At 39.1% G+C, this 22,210-nt stretch overlaps 3 protein-coding genes across 3 annotated transcripts in view; 1 reads left to right on the top strand and 2 right to left on the bottom strand.

Annotated features, from left to right (window-relative positions):
* SCARB2 (scavenger receptor class B member 2) overlaps window positions 1-11,219 on the bottom strand; it is a 146,911-nt gene extending 135,692 nt beyond the window's left edge. The window contains exon 1 of the mRNA XM_049790262.1: window positions 11,215-11,219. The gene's annotated coding sequence lies outside the window, so the exon portion shown is untranslated. The remainder of the gene's footprint in view (window positions 1-11,214) is intronic.
* An 863-nt stretch (window positions 11,220-12,082) lies between these two features.
* STBD1 (starch binding domain 1) lies at window positions 12,083-15,566 on the top strand. Its single transcript, XM_049790282.1, has 2 exons — window positions 12,083-12,530; window positions 14,674-15,566. Exons 1-2 carry the CDS (start codon window positions 12,323-12,325, stop codon window positions 15,501-15,503), a joined length of 1,038 nt encoding a protein of 345 aa, XP_049646239.1. The 5' UTR covers window positions 12,083-12,322; the 3' UTR covers window positions 15,504-15,566.
* A 2,481-nt stretch (window positions 15,567-18,047) lies between these two features.
* CCDC158 (coiled-coil domain containing 158) overlaps window positions 18,048-22,210 on the bottom strand; it is a 67,157-nt gene continuing 62,994 nt past the window's right edge. Inside the window, exons 21-23 of the mRNA XM_049790243.1 lie at window positions 21,694-21,849; window positions 20,875-20,982; window positions 18,048-18,124 (exon numbers count right to left, since the gene is read on the bottom strand). Coding sequence (XP_049646200.1) covers window positions 18,048-18,124; window positions 20,875-20,982; window positions 21,694-21,849 — 341 coding nt within the window. The remainder of the gene's footprint in view (window positions 18,125-20,874; window positions 20,983-21,693; window positions 21,850-22,210) is intronic.

Genomic DNA, 22,210 nt, shown 5'->3' on the forward strand with positions numbered 1-22,210 from the left:
AAGGTTAGAACTAGGGCTTTTCAAATTTAACTTGCAGACGGTGCTTGAGAAAAATAACTCAATGTGAATTGCTATTCACTACAATGCTCTTGTAATAAGCAAGAGAGGAGTATTTTGCATATGAAAGGAATGTCAATAATTTGTAGCTAGAGGTTAGACTGCTGGTTTTAAAATATGTCCACAAATTTGATGTTCTTTTCTTCCAAAGGTGGAGCTTAATTATTTTCTTCTTGAGTGCCTAAGTACTTGACTGCCTATTTCAGATGGCTGGAATGTGGCAGAAGTGGATCTCCATGGGTTTCAAATCTAGGGCATAAATGGTTTATGCTTCATCCATGCTGTCTTTTGGATCATATATTCTAGGGAATTATTCTCAAGTTCTGCACTATCACATTTCAGTTAGGATTATTATTTCTTGTGATTATCTCTACAGTGTATGCTAGGAAATTTACAAGCATTTCTGGCCTCTACTTACTCAGCAAGATCAGACATTGAATTGCTATGTCAAAGGATTTATGAGTATATACACATATACAGACATGGTTGGTTTGGGGTCATATTAGGCAGTACCAAGATGCTACTACCGTCACAGTGTTTGGAAGTCACTTTTAGTGGTGCTGGAGGACCACATGTTGCCAGGATCAAATCCTGGCATCTGTAATCAAGTACACTAGTCCTTTGAGCTATCTCCCTGCCCCCTTTGTTTTGTTTATTAAGACTTTACTATATGGTGACAAGTTCTCGCCCAAAAGAGTTTGCATCTTTTTCCACTTTTACAAGTTGAATGTACTAATGCTTCATGTGTTTTGACCTGCGTTCTCTTCATGAACAGTTTACTTCTATGGAAACAGTCAGTCATTTTACTCCAATTCTTTGAATTATTTACTCTTGTGTGAAGATTTGGCATACATAGTAATTCTACATGACTTATTGGAAGAAGCAGAGAGTGTCCCATTTTGCATGCAAGCTTTTTTCCCTTTTTATATGCTAGTACTATGACCCCAGACAATATCTGTAACTGATTTATAATTTCTTGCTTTCTCATCCATTCTTCTTCTATTTCCCTTCCTCCTTCAAACTCCAGACCTAAGTTAACCCTAGAAATTGAAGTCTGGGCCCGGAGAGATAGCACAGCGGCGTTTGCCTTGCAAGCAGCCGATCCAGGACCAAAGGTGGTTGGTTCGAATCCTGGTGTCCCATATGGTCCCCCGTGCCTGCCAGGAGCTATTTCTGAGCAGACAGCCAGGAGTATACCCTGAGCACCACCGGGTGTGGCCCAAAAACAAAAAAGAAAAAAAAAAAAAGAAAAAAGAAATTGAAGTCTATAAATCAACAGCATCAGTACCAATTGGAAACTTTTTACAAGAGCATTGAAGTGAATAGCAATTCACATTTAGTTATTTTTCTCAAGCAGTCTGCAAGTTAAATTTGAGAAGCCCTAGTTCTAAGCTTATTATCCTCACTGATCTGAGTAATAGACTTCTCACTGATTGTTCATTAATTCTTCCTTTATTTCAATGCTCATTCATATAACTTTGTCTTCCAAGATATTTTTTTTGACTTGATTGAGAATTGGTCTTGAATGTTACTGTATCTTTGAAGGCTGAGACATCTTATTTTGAGGGGCTGGAGTGGTGGCGCTAGAGGTAAGGCATCTGCCTTGCCGGCATTAGCCTAGGACGAACTGCGGTTCAATCCCCCGCGCATCCCACATGGTCCCCCCAAGCCAGGAGCGATTTCTAAGAGTATAGCCAGGAATAACCTCTGAGTGTCAATGGGTGTGGCCCAAAAACAAAGAAACAGACAAAAAAGAATCTTATTTTGAGTACTTGTCTGTTTCCAATTTTTATGAATTTTTGCACTAGAATCTTGTTTCCTAATTTTTAGTCGCCATTACTTAATTGTGTTACTATGTTACTGTATGTTACTATTGTTCTTATAATTGCATAGTATTTCTTAGGCTTTTACCACTTTTTACTCGGCTCTACCTCCATTTTTGGCAGCTAAGTAGAAACTTGTATTTTGTAGCTTCACCATTTATTTTACTCCAACTGAAAGCAACCATTTTATGTGCTACAAAGTGGTAATCTAACTTTATCTTTCTCTCTGTGATGAGCTAGTCATCCCAACACAAATATTTCTTTCTGCTAAAGGTTTCATCATTTAGTGTAAGAGATCCCAACCTTAAGTCTATTTTGGATGTAAGATGAGTCAGAGGATTTTAAGCAATTGCAGTTAGAAGCCAGCGATTCCCATGTGACTGCTTTGCAAGAAGGTTGGATTTATAAATTAATATTATGTGGAGAAGCTGGAACCAGAGGCTTGATAGTTATCGACAGGTGCTGGTGGTGGTGAGTATATTTCCCTAAGGCTAGGGCTTAGACAGAAAGAAATTACAAACCAAGTTAAGGTTGAAATTCACCACAACTGAATATGACCAGAGACTCTCTGGTCTTTACACATGCAAACTTTCACACTTGCTCCAAGATTTAAGTTTTGAAAGATTTAATAGCCATTAGGTTTCTTTGTTTCAGCACAAGTGTTCTGGAAAGACAGAATACTGGCTTCAAATCCCAGTGTGATCACTCATCTATGAAACTATGACCTTGGGTAAATGACTTCTCTTAAGGCATTAAGTGGGCTCATCTTTATAAGCATTTGACTTAGGGACAACATTAGGTATCCAATAAATATTAGGCACTCAATAAAAAAGAAGCAATAAAAAAATCTATTAAGTGACACACATGGAATCCCAAAGAAGACCAAGAAGAAAGATGTTTTTAATTCTCAATATATGAGAGTTAAATGATATTGAGGTCAATTAAAAGCATAATGTATAAGATATTATACATGTTATATTATATAATATTACACATACTATAATATTAAGATATTAAACTCAAATTTGATTTTAAAAAGTCATAGTATGTAGTCAGAATTCAAAGTCAAGGAGAACATCAATTTGAGCTATGGAGTCTGAAGTGAAGGATGAATCTCGAGGGAAAAGTTTCATGGTAGGAGGTGGATTTTAGAAAATGTCTAGTAAAGATTCTAGTCAGAATCTAGTGAAGATTTGGAATCTAGTAAAGGTCTAGTGAAGTCTAGTGAAGATTCTAGTCAGAAAATTTCAGGAGATCTGAGTGTAGGTAAATGGCCAGAAAAAGCATGGGGAAATTTAAAGAACCGTGCCATAGAAACCTTGAAAGTCAAGCAAATGCCAGTATCAGGGCAGGAAAAGAGAAGACAGACTCGAGATTCATAAAGATTAAGTTAAGGGTCCTTAGGCGGGTTAGAAAATATATAATCATGTAGGTAAAAAAAATCCTAAAACGCTATTGTAAACATGTGACCGAATCTATAATAAGTAGAATTTTAAAACGAGTATGCTATGGACAAAGGGTGGGAAAGGGGAGGGAACCCTGGATCATTGGTAAGGAAGCTGATGATGATGGATTATAACAATCAATGCGCCCAAAGCTGCTAAAAAACCTTATACATCGTGTGCCAACAAACATAGACTGAAAATAAAAGGCTGGAGAAAAATTATCCAAGCAAACAACACCCATAAAAAAGCTGGAGTGGCCATACTAATATCAGATAATGCAAACTTTATACTCAGGAAGGTTGTAAGGGACAAAGATAGACATTTTATATTAATCAAGGGGTATGTAGAACAGGAAGAAATAACTCTCCTAAACATGTATGCACTGAATGAGGGGCCAGCAAAATATTTAATACAATTGTTGACAATTCTGAAAAATAATATCAATAACAACACAATAATTGTGGGGGACCTCAACATGGCTTTGTCAACACTAGATAGGTCAACCAGACTGAAACCCAACCAGAATATACTAGACCTGAGGAGAGAAATGGAAGAAAGAGGCCTAGTGGATATATATAGGACACTCCATCCCCAGAAACCTGGATACACATTCTTCTCCAATGTACATGGGACATTCTCCAGGATAGACTACATGCTGGCACATAAAACATACCTCCATAATATCAAGAGGATAGAAATTTTGCAGGCTACCTTCGCTGACCACAGGCTCTGAAATTATTTGTGAATTCCAAAGAAACGTAGAAGAAAAACTTTAACACCTGGAAGTTAAACAGCCTCATGCTCAATAACCAGTGGGTCCGAGATGAAATCAAGGAGGAAATCAAAAGGTTCCTGGAAACAAATGACAATAAAGACACACACTATCAGAATTTATGGGACACAGCAAAAGCAGTACTGAGAGGAAAATTTATAGCTTTACAAGCACACATCAGAAAGGAAGAAGGAGCTTACCTGAGTAGCTTAATGACACAGCTAATAGAACTAGAAAATGCTCAACAAAAGGACCCAAGAATAGGAAGACAGAAGGAAATGACAAAGCTGAGAGCAGAAATCAACGAAGTGGAAACTCAAAAAACAATCCGAAAGATCAACGAAAGCAGAAGTTGGTTCTTTGAAAAAATAAAAAGATTGATAGACCACTGGCAAAACTAACAAAGAAAGAGAGAGAGAGAGAAACTTGATAACTCATATTAGGAATGAAAAAGGAGAGATCACTACTGATATGGCAGAGATTCAAAGGGTAATCAGAAACTACTTTGAGAAACTCTACGCCAATAAATATGAGAACCTGGAAGAAATGGATAAATTCATGGACTCTTATAATCTTCCAGGGTTGAAGGAAGAGGATGTAGCATATCTAAACACCCCCACCTCCATTGATGAAATTAAAATGGTAATCAAATGTCTGCCCAAAAACAAAAGTCCAGGCCCAGATGAATTCACTAATGAATTCTTTCAAACTTTCCAAGAGGAACTACTACCAATCCTGGCAAGACTCTTTCATGAAATTGAACAAACAGAAACACTTCCAAATAGCTGTTATGAAGCCACCATCACCTTGATACCTAAACCAGACAGAGATGCTACAAAAAAAGAAAATTACAGACCAATATCGCTGATGAATGCAGATGCAAAGATCCTCAACAAAATCCTGGCAAATAGCATTCAATGCCTCATTAAGAAGATCATCCACTATGATCAAGTAGGTTTCAACCCAGGAATGCAAGGATGGTTTAACAGCCATAAATCTATCAACATAATACACAACATCACCAACAGAAAAATAAAAATCACATGAACATATCAATAGATGCAGAGAAAGCATTTGATAAGGTCCAACACCCATTCTTGATCAAAATTCTCAGCAAGATGGGAATGGAAGGAACCTTTCTCAATATAGTTAAGGCCATCTACCACAAGCCAGTGGCAAATATTATCCTCAATGGAGAAAAACTAAAAGCCTACCCTCTAAATTCTGGCACAAGACAAGGTTGTTCTCTCTCACCACTCCTATTCAACACAGCACTGGAAGTACTCACTATAGCGATTAGGCAAGAAAAAGATATCAAGGGAATCCAGATAGAAAAGAAAGAAGTCAAGCTCTCTCTGTTTGCAGATGACATGATACTCTACTTAGAAAACCCTAAAGACTCTATCAAAAAGCTTCTAGAAACAATAGCCTCATATAGCAAGGTGGCAGGCTACAAAATTAACACACTAAAATCAATGGCTTTTCTATACACCAATAGTAATAAGGAAGAAATGGACATTAAGAAAACAACCCCGTTCACAATAGTGCCACACAAACTCAAATATCTTGGAATCAACTTGACTAAAAATGTGAAGGACCTATACAAAGAAAACTATAAAACTCTGCTCCAAGAAATAAGAGAGGACATGCAGAAATGGAAAAACATACCCTGCTCATGGATTGGCAGAATTAACATAATCAAAATGCAATACTCCCCAAGGCATTATACAGATTTAATGTGATCTCTCTAAAGATACCCATGACATTCTTCAAAGAAGTGGATCAGGCAGTTTTGAAATTCGTTTGGAACAATAAACACCCTAGAATAGCTAAAGCAATCATTGGGAAAAAGAGTATGGAGGAATTACTTTTCCCAACTTTAAACTGTACTACAAAGCAATAGTTATCAAAACAGCATGGTATTGGAATAAGGACTGGCCCTCAGATCAGTGGAATAGGCTTGACTACTCAGAAAATGTTTCCCAGACATACAATCACCTAATTTTTGATAAAGGAGCAAGAAATCCTAAATGGAGCAAAGAAAGCCTCTTCAACAAGTGGTATTGGCACAACTGGTTAGCTACTTGCAAAAAAATTGAACTTAGACCCCCAGCTAACATCATGTATGAAGGTAAAATCCAAATGGATTAAAGACCTCAATATCAGATCCGAAACCATAAAGTATATAGAACAGCACATAGGCAAAACACTCCAGGACATTGAGACTACAGGCATATTCGAGGAGGAAACTGCACTCTCCAAGCAAGTAAAAGCAGAGATTAACAGATGGGAATATATTAAACTGAGAAGCTTCTGCACCTCAAAGGAAATAGTGCCCAGGATACAAGAGCCCCCCACTGAGTGGGAGAATCTATTCACCCAATACCCATCAGATAAGGGGCTAATCTCCAAAATATACAAAGCATTGACAGAAATTTACAAGAAAAAAAATCTAATCCCATCAAAAAATGGGGAGAAGAAATGGACAGACACTTTGACAAAGAAGAAATACAAATGGCCAAAAGACACGTGAAAAAATGCTCCACATCTCTAATAATCAGGGAGATGCAAATCAAAACAACTATGAGGTACCACCTCACACCTCAGAGAATGGCTCACATCACAAAGAATGAGAATTAACAGTGTTGGTGGGGATGTGGAGAGAAAGGAAATCTTATCCACTGCTGGTGAGAAGGCCGTCTAGTTCAACCTTTATGGAAAGCGATATAGAGATTCCTCCAAAAACTGGAAATTGAGCTCCCATACGATCCAGCTATACCACTCCTAGGAATATACCCTAGGAACACAAAAATACAATACAAAAATCCCTTCCTTACACCTATATTCATTGCAGCACTAGTTACCATAGCAAGACTCTGGAGACAACCAAGATGCCCTTCAACAGATGAATGGCTAAAGAAACTGTGATACATATACACAATGGAATATTATGCAGCTGTCAGAAGAGATGAAGTCATGAAATTTTCCTATACATGGATGTACACGAAATCTATTATGCTGAGTGAAATAACTCAGAGAGAGAGAAAAATGCAGAATGGTCTTACTCGTCTATGGGTTTTAAGAAAAATGAAAGACATTCTTGCAATAATAATTTTCAGACACAAAAGAGAAAAGAGCTGGAAGTTCCAGCTCACCTCAGGTAGCTCACCACAAAGAGTGATGAGTTTAGTTAGAGAAATAACTACATTTTGAACTGTCCTAATAATGAGAATGTATGAGGGAAATGGAAATCCTCTCTAGAGTACAGGTGGGGGTCGGGTGAGGAGGAGGAAGATTTGGGACATTGGTGATGGGAATGTTGCACTGGTGATGGGTGGTGTTCTTTATATGACTGAAACCCAAACACAATCATGTATGTAATCAAGGTGTTTAAATAAAATATTTTAAAAAATCAGAAATGACTTAAAAAAAAAAAAGAATCTTATACCAACAATAGCTAAGGTTTGAAAAAGTTTCACCAGGACCACGGAGAATGACTCGGGTTGGAGAAACTGGTATGCCTGGAACCCAGAGTCGGTCTTATGCCAATAAACTTCTGGGTTGAGGCCTTTTTGTAATCAGGTCAAACATTTTTTCCATTTTCCCCATTTTTCTGGAACTATGCAAACAAAGGCGATTGCCACTATCACATCTTTACTATATTTTTTTACTCTTATCCTTTAAAGAAAAAAAACACAACTTACTGAACTTAAAAACAAATAAGTGTAGTAGAATGCCTGTCTCGAATACAGGCAAGGGTTGGGAAGGAGAGAAGGGGTAATGTTACACTGGTGAAGGGTGGTGTTCTGGTTATGACTGTAACCCAACTATGATCATGTTACTTAAATTAAAAATATATTTAAAAATTGTACATGGATTCTGTTTTATTTATCTTAATGTTCTTTGACTGAAAGTTCAAAGTTAATATATCAGCAAGGGGACTTCTGAAAATTCTCTTTCTTTGCATCTTTGTTCTCATAATTAAAAATAAAAAAATTAAAAATATATATATTTAAAAAAGAAAATATAAGGTAAAGCTTTCGAAGGAAAAGTTAGGTATATAATGAAGAAAGACAAAAGAAATAATCTACAAATTGTAGGAATACCAGAAGAGAAGGAAATAGGGAAAGGGGAAGAACAAGTGATCAGGAAATTAATACCAGAAAACTTTCCCACCCCCTGGAAAGAGGCTCCAGTACAAATCCAGGAGGTGAAAAGAGTCCCTAAAGAAATAGGCCCTAATAAACCAACACCAAGGCAATCCAAATGGCAAATAATAATAATAATAAAAAAAATAATAATAATAATAATAAAAGAGAAAAGAGAAAGATGAATTCCTTAAAACAATACAAAAGAAAAAATCCCTCAAGTACAAAGAATCAAACCAGATCTCCCATTTGAAACAATTCAAGCAAGAAGACAGTGGAATGGCATATTTAAACAACTGAATGAAAGAAGCTTCCAACCTAGATTCTACTACCCAGCAAAACTCTCATTCATATGGGAGGGAGGACTAAAAACATTCTCAGACATAAAAAAGAACTCACATTATTTGTGCAAAAGAAAACCGATTCTAAACGATCTACTCAGAGATTAATTACACAATCCAAACTCCCGATTGTAACAAAAACCACCCTACACCATACAAGTGCACAACAGCCATCTCTGTCAATAATCTCCTTAAATGTCAATGGACTAAATTCTCTCATTAAAAGACATAATAGTAGAGAGTTGGATTAGAACATAAAAACCAGATTTCTGTTGCCTGCAAGAAACACACCTACAAATACAGGATAGACACAGGCTTAAAATAAAAGGATGGAATTCAATTATTCAAGCCAATGAAAAACAAAAAAGAGCTAGGACAGTCATTCTTATATCAGAACAAATTGCATTCAACCTCAAGAAAGTGATCAGAGACAAAGAGAGTGACTACATACTGCTCAGGGGAACACTAGACCAAGAAGTACTAACTCTGATCAATATTTATGCACCAATTGCAGAGCCAGCAAAAAATGTAAGCAAACCTGGAGAAACAGATGGAAGAAAATGTGATAGTAGTAGGATATCTCAATACTCCACAATCACACTGGAGAGATCCACTAGACAGAAAACTAGTAAAGAAATAAGTCCTAAATGATAATTTAGAAGAACTAAGGCTAATGGACTTATATAGGGCCCTCCTCCCCCTGAAAGCAGAATACAAAGCAGAATACATATTCTTCTCAAGTGCACATGAAACTTTCTCCAGAAGAGACCATGCCTTAGGATATAAATCTAACTTGCATAAAGTCACAAATATAAGGATTATTAGAAGCACCCTATCAGATCACTATGCAACAGAGATCAAGATTGACTGTAAAAAGAAACTATGGAGAAAATTCAACACCTGTAGATTAAACAACATACTGCTCAACAACAGCTGGATCAAAGAGGAACTCAAGGAAGAAATAAAAACATTCCTTGAAACAAATGATAATGAAGAGACAAATTGTCAAAAGTTGTGGGACACAGCAAAAGCAGTAATTAGGGGGAAACTCACAGCAATACAGGCCTATGTCAGGAAAGAGAAAAATTACAAAGTCAATAGTTTAAAGGGTCACTTTAAGGAGCTGGAACAACGGCAGCAAAGAAACCCAAACACAACCAGAAGACAAGAAATAAAAAAAAAAAAACAGTGCAAAAATAAACAACATCGAAACTAAGAAAACAATACAAAAAATCAACGAAACCATGAGTTGGTTTTTTGAAAGAATAAACAAGATAGACAAAGCACTGGCAAGACTCACCAAAAAGAAGAAGGAAAACACCCAAATAAATAGGATTTGAAATGAAAGGGGAAAGATTACAACAGAACCCCCAAGAAATCCAACATATCATGAGGACTTATTATGAACAACTATATTCAGTCAGTTTAAAGAACCCAAAAGAAACCAAAAGATTTTTGGAAAAATATCACCTTCCAAGACTGGGGAGAAGAAATGAACAGACACTTTGAAAAAGAAGAAAGGCAAATGGCCAAAAGGCACATGAAAAGATGTTCAACATCACTAATCGTCAGGGAGATGCAAATCAAAACTACTATGAGGTACCACCTCACGCCACTGAGATTGGCACACATCACAAGAAAGGAAAACAAGCAGTGCTGGCGGGGATGTGGAGAGAAAGGAACTCTTTTTCACTGCTGGTGGGAATGCCGTCTAGTACAACCTTTATGGAAAGCGATATGGAGATTCCTTCACAAACTGGAAATTGAGCTTCCATACGATCCAGCTATACCACTCCTAGGAATATACCCAAGAAACACAAAAATACAATACAAAAAACCCTTCCTTACTCCTATATTCATTGCAGCGCTATTTACAATAGCCAGACTCTGGAAACAACCAAGATGCCCTTCAACAGATGAGTGGCTGAAGAAACTGTGGTACATATACACAATGGAATACTATGCAGCCATCAGGAGAGATGAAGTCATGAAATTTTCCAATACATGGATGTACATGGAATCTATTATGCTGAGTGAAGTAAGTCAGAGGGAGAGAGAAAGACGCAGAATGGTTTCACTCATCTATGGGCTTTAAGAAAAATGAAGGACATTTTTAACAATATCTCAGAGACAAGAGAGATGAGGGCTGGTAGGTGCAGCTCAGGACATGCAGCTCATCACATAGAGTGATGAGTGCAGTTGCAGAGATGACTACACTGAAAACTATCATAAAATGTGAATGAATGAGGGAAGTAGAAAGCCTGTCTCGAGTACAGGTGTAGGGGGGTGGGGAGGAGGGAGATCTGGGAAATTGGTGGTGGGAATGTTACACCGGTGAAGGGGGGGTGCTCTTTACATGACTGTAATCATACAACTATAATCATGTTTGTAATCACGGTGTTTAAATAAAGATAAAAAATAAAAAATAAAAACCCACTAAAAAAAAAAAAAAAAAAAAAAAAAAAACAGTGGTAAATTTTATAGCATGGGAAAGGGGACTCGGAGGAAAGAACAGCAGGTAATACGCTTGCTTTACATGTGAGTGACAGGAGATTCAGGGCACTTCATATGGTTCTCAGAGTCCTGTCAGGAGCCCCTAGCCAGGAGTAACCCCCCACCCCCCAGTACCAGTGGACGAGGCCCAAACATTGCCACTGAGGGGGAAAAAAAGTGAGGGAAAAGTATCAGGATAAAATTTAATCCAGTAGACAGAGGAGATGACATGCTCTTGCTCGGGGGATTAAGAGGTTCAACGATGACAAATTTTTTGCGGGCCGGAGATAGTACAGCAGGTAAAGCTTTCTCAAGCCCTTGATCTGGTTTAAGCCCTGCACCACACGGATTTCTGAACACTGCGAGAAGCGTGACTCCCTGAGCACAAAGTTAGGAGTCACTTCTACCTTCTGAAAAACTAACATGTGTGACTCCAAAACAAAAATGGGGGTAGGAAGGGAAGTGTCTAACTTCAAGGGGGCAGGTTCACGCTGCAAGGAAGGTTCGGCATCAGCGTCAAGTTGGCTTGTGATATGATCAAATCAGCAGAGGAGGGAACTTAGAAAGAAATGTTTTCAGCACGGTTCTCAGCACACAGCCTCATTTCATGAGGCTCAGATGAAATGCGTCAAACCAAACGCGCTGGCAACACCAGCCCTGAACCAAGAGGGCTGTGAGTTTTATTAATAACCCCAATCGGTCCAGTCTGGACAGGAGACTGTGTTTTGCAACCATCACATCCCAAACACAGATCGAGGAAGGGCGCCGGGCCAGGCTGCGACGGACAGGACTGGCATTGATAACTGCACGCGTCTTGGGCCAAGCTTTCCACTGACCTGTGAGGGGTAGAGTGGGGTGTGTGTGTAGGCTGTGGGGAGCTGCAAGGGAGGTGCATGCCGCCACTGGTGTTCCCTTGCCTTCACTATTCCAGATCCTGCCAGGCACCTTCTTGCTGTTGCAGCACCTAGGCTCCTCTCCCGTCCAGGCTGCGGCGGAGGCGGGAGCGGGGTGCCGGACGGACAGCACCGCAGGACAGGGTGATCGAGTGTCCACGGGCTGGCGGGAGCCTGGGGCAGTCACCCCGGGGCGGAGCAAGTGGAGTATTAGTAACGGGGGGGCTGGGCCCTGCAGCCACCCCCGCCCCGCACCGTAAAAGGCTGGATCGGGGCTGTGGACCCGACTCTCCGGCGGACCTGAGCGCCCACTTGGGTCGCGCGTCTCCTGCAGCGGCGGCCCCGGGGCCATGGGCGCCGTCTGGTCCGCCCTGCTGGTCGGAGGGGGTCTGGCCGGGGCGCTTTTCGCGTGGCTGCTGCGGGACCAGGGAAAGGGGCGCTCAGGGATGGAAAAGGATGCCCCCCCTGGGGAGGCTAAGACGCCTGGAGGCTGTGACCAGGGTGAGTCGCCCCCACTAAGCCCAGGACGTTTCAAGAGAGAGCTGGACACCAAAGCAGGTATTCTTCTTCGAAGGCACATGCGGGGGCGGGACGGTTGGCAGGCGTGGGGTGCTACAAAAATTCTTTCTTAGGAAGCAGCTTTATCTCCCTGAGCCGGGACCCTCCCACCCGACTAATCACTTTCCCATCCCCAGGTTGGGGGGGCTATCAGCTGCCTCCAGGGCTCTGGGAGTTGCCCTGGTGGTTCCCCAGCGGTCCCTGAGTCAGCACCCCAATCCACCGCTGGACACCTACTCTGCAGCCTGGACGAGAGAAGCATGTTTAGGTTTAGGGCGCCCTGGTAGACTCATTTCCAACACTCTCTTATACCTGCCCAACCCGCTCCTGATGGGAAGTTTCCTTTGGAAGGGGGAGCTGGAAATGTGTGGATACCTGCTATCTGGACACAAAGTTTAGCTGTTTAGAAAGGTCTTGGTGGAGCCTATGAAGATGACGCTGGCCACCTAGCTCCAAACTTTCATTTTAGCCTGCTAGGTTCTCTCCTATCAGGGGAGGGACATATTTAACAGGAGGACTTGAAAGGGGTCTCCTCTCCAGTGAGAGATGCATCAGGCTTTTACCTTTGAGGCAAGGAAGGATCATGGCAGAACACTGTGCCTTTCGTGTTCTCCCTTGGTCAGCTGCCTAGTTTATTTTCTGTATAGTAATGTTGTTGGCATGGAGGATCTGCCATCATGGAGGGGTGAAAGTCTGTGGCCCTTCCTTTCCTGATAAATGGTCCCATGCTTTCCTTCAAAGACTGGGAAATCAGAGTAAGAGGTTTCTCTAGTAACTCCATCATGAGAGAAACTGTTGCCCAGCCTTCAAGAAAAACGTCAGTAGCAGCATAAAGTGCTCAGATGCTGAGTGTATAATTTTGGATTTGGATTTTGGTGGGAGATTTTGGCTTGTGCACGAGCTGTTCAAGAAGAAAATTGAATCTCTGGAAATCTATCACTGTGCACTTGAACAATTTTCTTTTTCTTTTTTGTTATTTGTTATTTGTTATTATAGCCACACTGGGAAATGCTCAGGAATTTACTCCTGGCTCTGCACTCAGGAATTACCTTTGCAGGCTAGATGAACCATATGGGAACCTGGGGATTGAGCACAAATCAGCTGGGTGCAAGGGAAGCACCCTACCCGCTGTGCTATTTACTCTGGTCCTTCATTTTTATTTTTGTTTTTGTTTTGGGGGCACACTCAGTGGTAATCAAGGGTATTCCTGGCTCTGTACCTAGGAATTATTCCTGGAAGTGCTCTGGGCTTATGGTGATGGAATGCAGGTCAGCCATATACAGGCAAATGCCCTACTTGCTGTACTATCTCTTCAGTCCCCTAAGAATATTTTTCTTTCTCCTTTTTGGTTTTGGGTCTCACCAGTAGTACTCAGGTATTAACTTCTAACTCTGTACTCAGGGACCACTCCTGACCTGGCTCCAGGAACAATAATATATTGGGGACCAAACCCAGGTCAACCCAATGCAATGCAAGCACCTTAGACACTGGACTATTTCTACAACCTCTTGAAGAACATTTGAAAAAGTTCCATGTGTGGCTATATAAAAGACCTGTAGTTGATTGAAGAGGTTCTTGCTGTCTCCCTCATTTTGTTCCCAGCTCTCAGCCAGGACCCCATGGCAGCTGATCTGTTCACATCCTCAGAGCTGATTCCAGGTCTGCACATAATTCCTGGGAGCCCATTGGCTAATTTCTGGTTTGTTGTATTCAAGCAGGCTGTGTAGCACAGGCTGAACCAACTGTACACTTCCGTGTGATAAGAGACAAGGAACTTGATTTGGTTCCATGCCAGTGTTAACTTTTACCGGGGATGTGGGAGGCCCATGCTAAGCTTACATCTCTGCTGCTGCAACTTCATTTTCACTGATTCACCTACAATTGCTGGGGTTGTTGCTTATTGGTTATCCCCAGAGAATGGTGGCCGTCCTATGTAAGTTGTTGATCTGAACATGCTGGTGCATAACACTGGTGGCTCATACCTGAATATAACAATATGAATCACAAGACCCCCATGAATATATTGAGACAGATTTTATGCACTGCTGAGAAATTAGTTGTCTTTAATGACTAAACCTATTTTCCCAAACATTTTCTCACATGAGCTGCATAACATAATTGCATTTTTCCTTTTGTTTTTTAGACTATTTTCAAAGAGGGAGTGAACATTTGGGTTCAGAGCCCCAAGAATCTGCTAAACTACAGGGTCCTTCTGAAGAAATCTGTGAGAATTCCAAAGATCATGTTCCCTTGGGATGGTTCCCAGGTACCGTCTGGCTAGCTGGCTCAGAGACTGGTAACTCTAGGAGTTTCTTGGATGTCTCAAGAAATGGAAACCTGGACTCTCCTCTAGGAGAATGGGGATTCCTCAAAGGACAAGATACATCTGATAAAGCAGCGCCATGTTTTGTTGAGAAGTTGCCTAATGTGCTCATGGACAAAGCAGAAACTGCAGCAAGTTTGGCACGGCTGGACAGTCAGGAGCTGACTGACCATGAGGACTGGGAAGTGGTGTCACGCCACTCATCTTGGGGAGAGATTGGCTTGGGTGGTAGTCTTGAGGCTTTTGTATTAAGCCCTCCTGAGGGAATGGAGTATGGCAGAGACATTCTTGTGGAAGTAAAAAATCAAGCTGAGGAAGTGAAAACAGAAAAGGCAATAGCTGCGTCTTCAGAGTCTCAGCTAGTTAGAATCAGATTCCAGACCCATTATATCCCCAGCACTGATGTGCAAGCCATCGCAGTAACTGGAGACCATGAGAGTCTCGGAAAATGGAACACATACATCCCACTCCAATATAGGCAGGAAGGGCTCTGGTCTCATTCTATGTTGCTGCCAGCAGACACCGGGGTGGAGTGGAAGTTTGTGGTGGTAGAGAACGGGCAAATTACCCGCTGGGAAGAATGCAGCAATCGGTTCTTGGAGACTGGCTCTAAGGATAAAGTAGTTCACAAGTGGTGGGGTTTTCACTGATTTGGTTTGATTTGGCTTGCCACATATTAGATGGGAACAGGAAGAAGAAAAACTAAGGCTGTGTATTGCAGCAGGTAATTAAAAATAAAGGAAGTGTAATTCCCTGTGGAGAGGTCGAGAGTTGTTTCTGCTTTGCTAGTGACTTCTGTCTAATGTGTCCTGTGAACATGAACTTCTTCCATGTGGCACTGACCAATAGATTGATGATGGATGACCCATCAGTGCTTTAGAGTTTGATCCTTTTGGGAAGTAACTAAACTAAACTCAGGAAGCACAGAAACTAGCCAGCTGCACCCAGTTCAAGTTTGAGCCTTTGGGTGATCCTTAAACAAGGATTAAAATAAGCTACCATCAAAAAGAACAGTTTGCTGTTGGAACCAGTGTAGAAATGCCCTTTACTGCATGCACATTTATTTATTTAGAAATATTTCACACTAATTGTAACTATAAGCATACTAGATATGAACAAGAATTTGATGTAGTGTCTTAAGACTCCCTAATGCTTCTTTTTTGCTTGATTTTTACTTGCCAAGTATGGCTAAAAGGGAGCAAGAATGTCAGGTATTGCTTGAAGGTAGCAATGGCATCTTTGTTTTAATGAACAGGAAACTAAATCAGAATTTGCTATTGGGGCCACCCCAAGAGGACAGGGAGCAGGAATGAGTGAAAGTGTGAACTGAGCAAGGGTGTTGGACCCTTACAGGGGGTCTGGGAGATGCAGGTAAAGATTGGCTGGGGAGTCATTTACTTGCTGGGCCTCTTTCTACCTGTTTTACTCTCAAGGTCTCTCTCATGGCTGTCAGCTATCTTTTCTCACTGTCAGCTAAGTCTTTTACACTACCTCCTTTCTGGGACAATAAAATTATGCTAGGAAAATGATACCAGAGTACATATTTACATTAAGAAGAAAAACATTGAATCATTAGTGTAACTGAACTTGAATTTTCATTTATTCATTAAGTGTCTGAATTATTTGTCTACATAATAGACCTGTTGTAATTGCTCAAATGTTACATGTAAATATTTTCATCCATTAATAATAGAGACAGAGAGCAAGCAAGCAGGAGCAATCTATATTTCTCTGTTTAGAGAGAAGTGGAGTATTTGACATTGGTGTTTGTTGGAAAGGCTATTAATTCATCTCTGTTCTGTAATTTGTTTTTGTTTTTGTTTTACCACACCCAGCAGTGCTCAGGATTTATTCCTGGCTCTGGGTCAGGGATCACTCCTAGTAGGGCTTGAGTGACTAGGTCAGATGCAAGCAAGGCAACGGTTCTACCCATTCATTATATGTATCTCCCTGTGAACTCTGTTTTGGAATTCTTATCTATCAAGGCAACCTTTAATAAAATTTAAAAGGAATTTAGTTAATCTTTTTTTTTAGGTTACTGTTTTTCATGTTTTCTGTTAAAGAGCATAAATATAACTGCAATGTCACTAGGAAGAACTGAAAGAACTATGACTTATAGTTTGAAACTCAGTTCATCTAGGTTAAATTCCTCTCCTGAGGTCATTCTGGGTTCTCACATGCTTATTAAAACCTGACCACACTTGAATGTGAAGGGCAGTGGGTCTGGAAACAGCTTCTTTATGGGCCATTTCTCAGTGAGCTTTCTACTATAGACCTGGAGTGCAGACGTTTGGGCAGAAAGTCTTCTGTCCACCTAGTCCTGTTGTCTTTTGCATGATTTTATTTTCGTATCTGAAGTGGTGGTTTTGGGTAAGGGATCTTTTAGGACTAAGCCCTGAGTCATGTAGAATATGACACTGATGTCAAACAGTGTCAGAAGAGAACAGACTTTAGGATACCCAGTTGGTATCCACTATGAACTGTTGGCAAGTACTCCTTAGAGAATCTCTTTTAGTCAAGGAGAAGTTTTATCCAAGTCTCTTTAAATAGTCTACATCCAGTCAATCTGTTGAACTTATCCACTATCTGGAGAATACCACCACCACCACCACCTTTTTTTCTCTTTCATTCACAATCAATACGGGAGAGAGAAAATTCTCTGAGAACTTTGATTAGGGAAGCCTATGTTTTGTTCTCTAGATAATTTCCCTGCTGTTGACAGAACAAATAATGGGTTCAGGGTCACACTCTGCATGCCTGTCAGTTCAGTGGAGTTTGTCCTGCTCTGTTCTGAATGCTCTATTGAATTTTTCACTTGTATGTGAATACAAGAAGTTTCTCCCCCAGACAGATGTCTTTTAATTGAAAAATAAAGACAATAAATGTAACAGTTATAATTCTTGGATGAGTAAAATAATAAAATAAAAACTAAACAAACATATTCATGTGCATGTTTAAAAAACCAAATTATTCCAAGGCATTATCATAAGTTAATTCCCAAGGTATGAATACTTTCCCCTCTAGCTACACTATTTAAAGTTTTAAGCATTTAAGAACAGCATATTTCAAAATATTTTACAGATTATATTTTATTAAATTTTCACATATAAAGAAAAAAGTACACTGAGCACTAATTAAAGTACATCACAATTATTTGGGCATCATCCCTCTGCAAAGGATAGGCAAGCAATGTTTCATTTTAATAACATTTTTTCCTGGTCTTTCACTTTCTGTATTCTCTTTTCTTGATTTCTGATCATTGAAGACATTGCTAAAAATTTTAACAAGACATAGTTAAAAAAAAGCAGCTTTTTTTTCATCAGCGACGCGCACCCTGTATTCTGTTTCTTAAAAAACATTTTGTTATTACTGAATACTTTCTGAACTGAAGAAATTCTTAAAGGTTGAAAAAGCATATCTCTTAACAAATTATTACTGTGGAAAAAAATTAAGGGTAAATCTTTATTTTAAGATGAGCACAGTAACTCTCATTTTAAAAGTAATATATTCTAGTTGCAAATAACTGAACACCTCAGAAGGGTACAAAGATCAGTCTTTGTCTATTCAATGTGCTGAACCCTACCACTCAGAGGTCATCACTGTAAACAGTTTGAATAGTTTTACACACACACACACACACACACACACACACACACACACACACATACACACACACCCCCCACATGTGCACAAATGCACATAGTTTATTAATGCAAATGGAAATAGGTGATATGAACTGTTCCATAGATTGCTTTACTCAAATTCTTGCACAAAGTTATCAACCTTTTCTCTTTATCTCTTCTCTCTCTTCTCTCCTCTGCTTCTCTCTCTTTTTCTCTCCAGATACTTCAGTGGCCCCTGGGAATACTCTTGACAATTCTTCACCAATTGGGTCAGGAAGCTTAATACCAAGGCCCAAGGATGTGGCACTGCTCAAACCCTGTAGTGAGGGGGACCATGTGGTGCTGGGGATTCAATCAGGATCCCAGACATGCAAGGCAAAATACAAGCTCCTGGTCCCTTATTTTCAATTTTACATAATGTTATAGCTAATACATTTATGAACAGACTTTTGTGCATTTGTACAATTAATTCCTGTAAAATAAATTGCTAGAAGGGAGTTTATTGCTCAAAGCATATGTATATATATACTTTAAATTTTGACAAATGATCTTAAATCTTATCCCCCCAAATTATTTAATAACTTTTTTATAGTTTCTATCCCAACAATACATCCAGCATAAAAGGGTCTTAATTTCTTTCTTTCCTTTTCCTTGTTTCTTTTTATTGCTAGGAATAACATTTTTAAAAACCCAGGTCTCCTCCATGCAAGGCTTGCAGTTCACTACTGAGCCACAAATCTGGAGCAAAGTGTCTTAATTTTTTAAACAAATATAACATGTCTGGAGCCAGAGAGATAACACAGCAGGTAAGTAAGGCACTTGCCTTGCATGAGGCTGACTTGGCTTCGATTCCCCAGCACAACATATGATTTCCATAACCCACAAGGTGTGATCCAGGAGGCTGAGGCAGGAGTAATTCCTGAGTAGAATTGGTGTGGTCCCCAAACCAAAAATTTATATACATTATACATATGTCTTCCATTGGAATTAATACATGGTGGCATTACTTAGTAAATTGAAATATAATAAATAAATATAAATAGAAATATAATGAAAGTATGAATTTTAAAAAATGGGAGCAAGCTGGGATAGAAAGATAATACAGTGAGTAAGCCATTTATTTGCCTTATATGAGATTCACCCGGATTTGATCCCAGTTCCCCAAGTTTACCAGGAGTGATATCTGAGCACAGAGTAAGGAGTCAGCACTGAGCATTGCTGGGTGTGACTCACAAACAAAAAACAGTAAAAAAGGAAACATAAAATTTTGTATGTTTCTTAAAAACTCACTAAAAAGCTTGAAATTTTTTGGTTTAGTTTTTATTTTAGTTTTTGCCATACCTGTCAATGCTCAGGGGTCACCATGGCTCTGCTCAGGAATTGCTCCTGGCAGTGTACCATATGGGATGCTGGGGTTCAAACTTGGGTCAGCCACATGTAAGATAAGCACCCTACCCTCTGTACTATTGCTCCAGCCTCGATAAGCTTAAAATCCTTTTCTTGGTATTTCTACATACACAATTTGATTTTATATTTAATGTAAAATATTTATATTTAATATTTAATTCTATATACACAATAAGAGATTTGAAAATTTATTTACTAAAAAGTGGGCATAGCTTTAATGTTTTAAAAACTGTGGATATTGGAATCAAAACTTCCAGGACTCAAGTTCCATCTCAGTTCTTTAATGTGTGACTTAGAACTTAATGACATGTGCCCTTCCAGAGTCCTTGAGAGGCTCATATAATAAAAGTATCAAGTACAAGGCCTGGCACAGAGTGGAAGGGCTTCATAAATGCTAGTAGCAACTATTAATATTAACAGAAAATTATGATTAAGTTTATAAGGATTTATTCTTTGAAAAAAATAAAAGGTTATCTTTTATTTATCAAATTATACTGCCTAGCGACGGGAGGAATAAGAAAGTATATGCATTTCAGAATTTATTTCTGGCAAAGTCTTTTGTATCCATGAATCCAGAAAAGTATAAAGCAGAACAGTCCTCTCAAATCCATAGATCATATCCATAACTTCTCAAGTCACAGAAATAGCCATTTAGAATTTATGCCCTAAAGTTCATTGTGTCTTCTGGCTATCAATATAAACCTTCTCCTGGCTCTCCTCATAAAATACTATATTTGTTATAATAACTAGAAAGATAATGTATGGAAAAGTCCCATGTGAAAAACTGCTAAAATTATGTATTCTACCGAGAACTGGTTAGTCCAAATAGATAAAAAGACTTACATAATTAATCCAGAGTTTAATAGTGATTTATACCCTTTATATTTTGACTAGAGTTACTTAATTGCTAATTCAATATTTTCAGATAGGAAACATGTAGGGAAAGTGCATATTCTTTCTGGGAGACGATTCCCCCAAATGTATGCAGTACCTTGATTCTTCAGCTGTAAGTCTTCTACCAGCGTTTGTAAGCTTTCCAGTCTGTTCTGAAGCTTCCTGCACGTTTTCCCTGTTGTTTCTATTGGCTGAGACTGTGAAGCTATTAGAAAATTGCTTAGCTGTGATATTAAAAGTCTAGTTAATGTTTCTTTTAAGAAGTATTCCTTTAAAAGGTCATGAAACACCTTGTTTTAAAAAAATAAAAATTTCAACATTATTTTAGAATAAAAAAACTGCCTTACCAAAATATTCAGTAATATTTTGAATACAATTTTATTGCAAACCCAAACCAATCTGATTTACTATTATTTTTCTATAATATGTACTTATTTATCAAGCACTTGTTCTAAATCAAACTATTTTTCCAATTGTCTTGCAAATAAGGGCACTTAACTTTTTAAAAAGAACATTCTGGGGCCAGAGATTTGGCTCAAGAGGTCCTGGGTTCAATTCCCAGCACAGCAAGGTTCTGCCTGATGGCCAGCCATAAGAATGAAAAGAAAAGATTGCTAAACTTGTGACTGAAGAGGGCCATAAGAACATATAAAAAAGAAAAGTGGCCATATTTAAAAGAACACTTATTTTAAAATCTTAAAATAGAGAAAAAGTTATGTCTGAGAATAGAAAAAATATTACCTACATCATTAATTGTGGATTTGATACTGTGTGTACAATACCTGTTCTACTTAATACCAACTTATATAATACATCAAAGACTTGTAAAAAATGTCATTAAATCTCTTATTAAAAAGAATGTTCCATTCACCGGAGTAAGAAATAAATTGATGTCATTATATTCTCTCACACTTACATTTAATAGAAGCAGCAGGCGAATGAGTTTTGGTAGGTCTATAATGTGATGCAGAACCTACTGAATCTTCAGCTGAACTAGTTAGACGTGAGTGAACTGGAGACTTCTTAGAAGAATGGAATGAACGAGAAGCTAGATTTTTCACAGATGGTGTGGCTAAAATTTTGCAAAAACAAAGGCAAAAAAACAAAAAAGCCAGCCAGAATTAATTATATGTAATACGTTGTATTGCTGAGAAAGTCAAGCTTCCATGAGGAATTGTTCCAAAAGGAAGGGGGTGTTCTAGTAAACACAAAAGGGTTTGGGTTAGAACTGAAAAGTATGAATAACTGGAAAAAACGTTCTTGTTTGAAGAGTAAAGATGAATAGGAGCTAGATCTGCTCTCAGGGACTTTAAGGTCTAGCTTTAAATAATCTTGTTTTTGTTTTGTTTTTGAGCTCAGGGGTTAATCTGGGTTCGGCACTCAGAAATTGCCCCTGGCAGCCTCAGGGGACCAAAATGGATGCCGGGAGTTGA

This window comes from Suncus etruscus, chromosome 16, assembly GCF_024139225.1.
Source record: "Suncus etruscus isolate mSunEtr1 chromosome 16, mSunEtr1.pri.cur, whole genome shotgun sequence".
Classification (NCBI taxonomy): domain Eukaryota; kingdom Metazoa; phylum Chordata; class Mammalia; order Eulipotyphla; family Soricidae; genus Suncus; species Suncus etruscus.

Excerpts from the sequence above, each read along its gene's own strand:
- STBD1 (XM_049790282.1), top strand. The coding sequence starts at position 12,323 with ATGGGCGCCGTCTGGTCCGCCCTGCTGGTCGGAGGGGGTCTGGCCGGG. Across the intron at positions 12,531-14,673 it reads AGAGCTGGACACCAAAGCAG|ACTATTTTCAAAGAGGGAGT; the intron begins GTATTCTTCTTC and ends TTTGTTTTTTAG.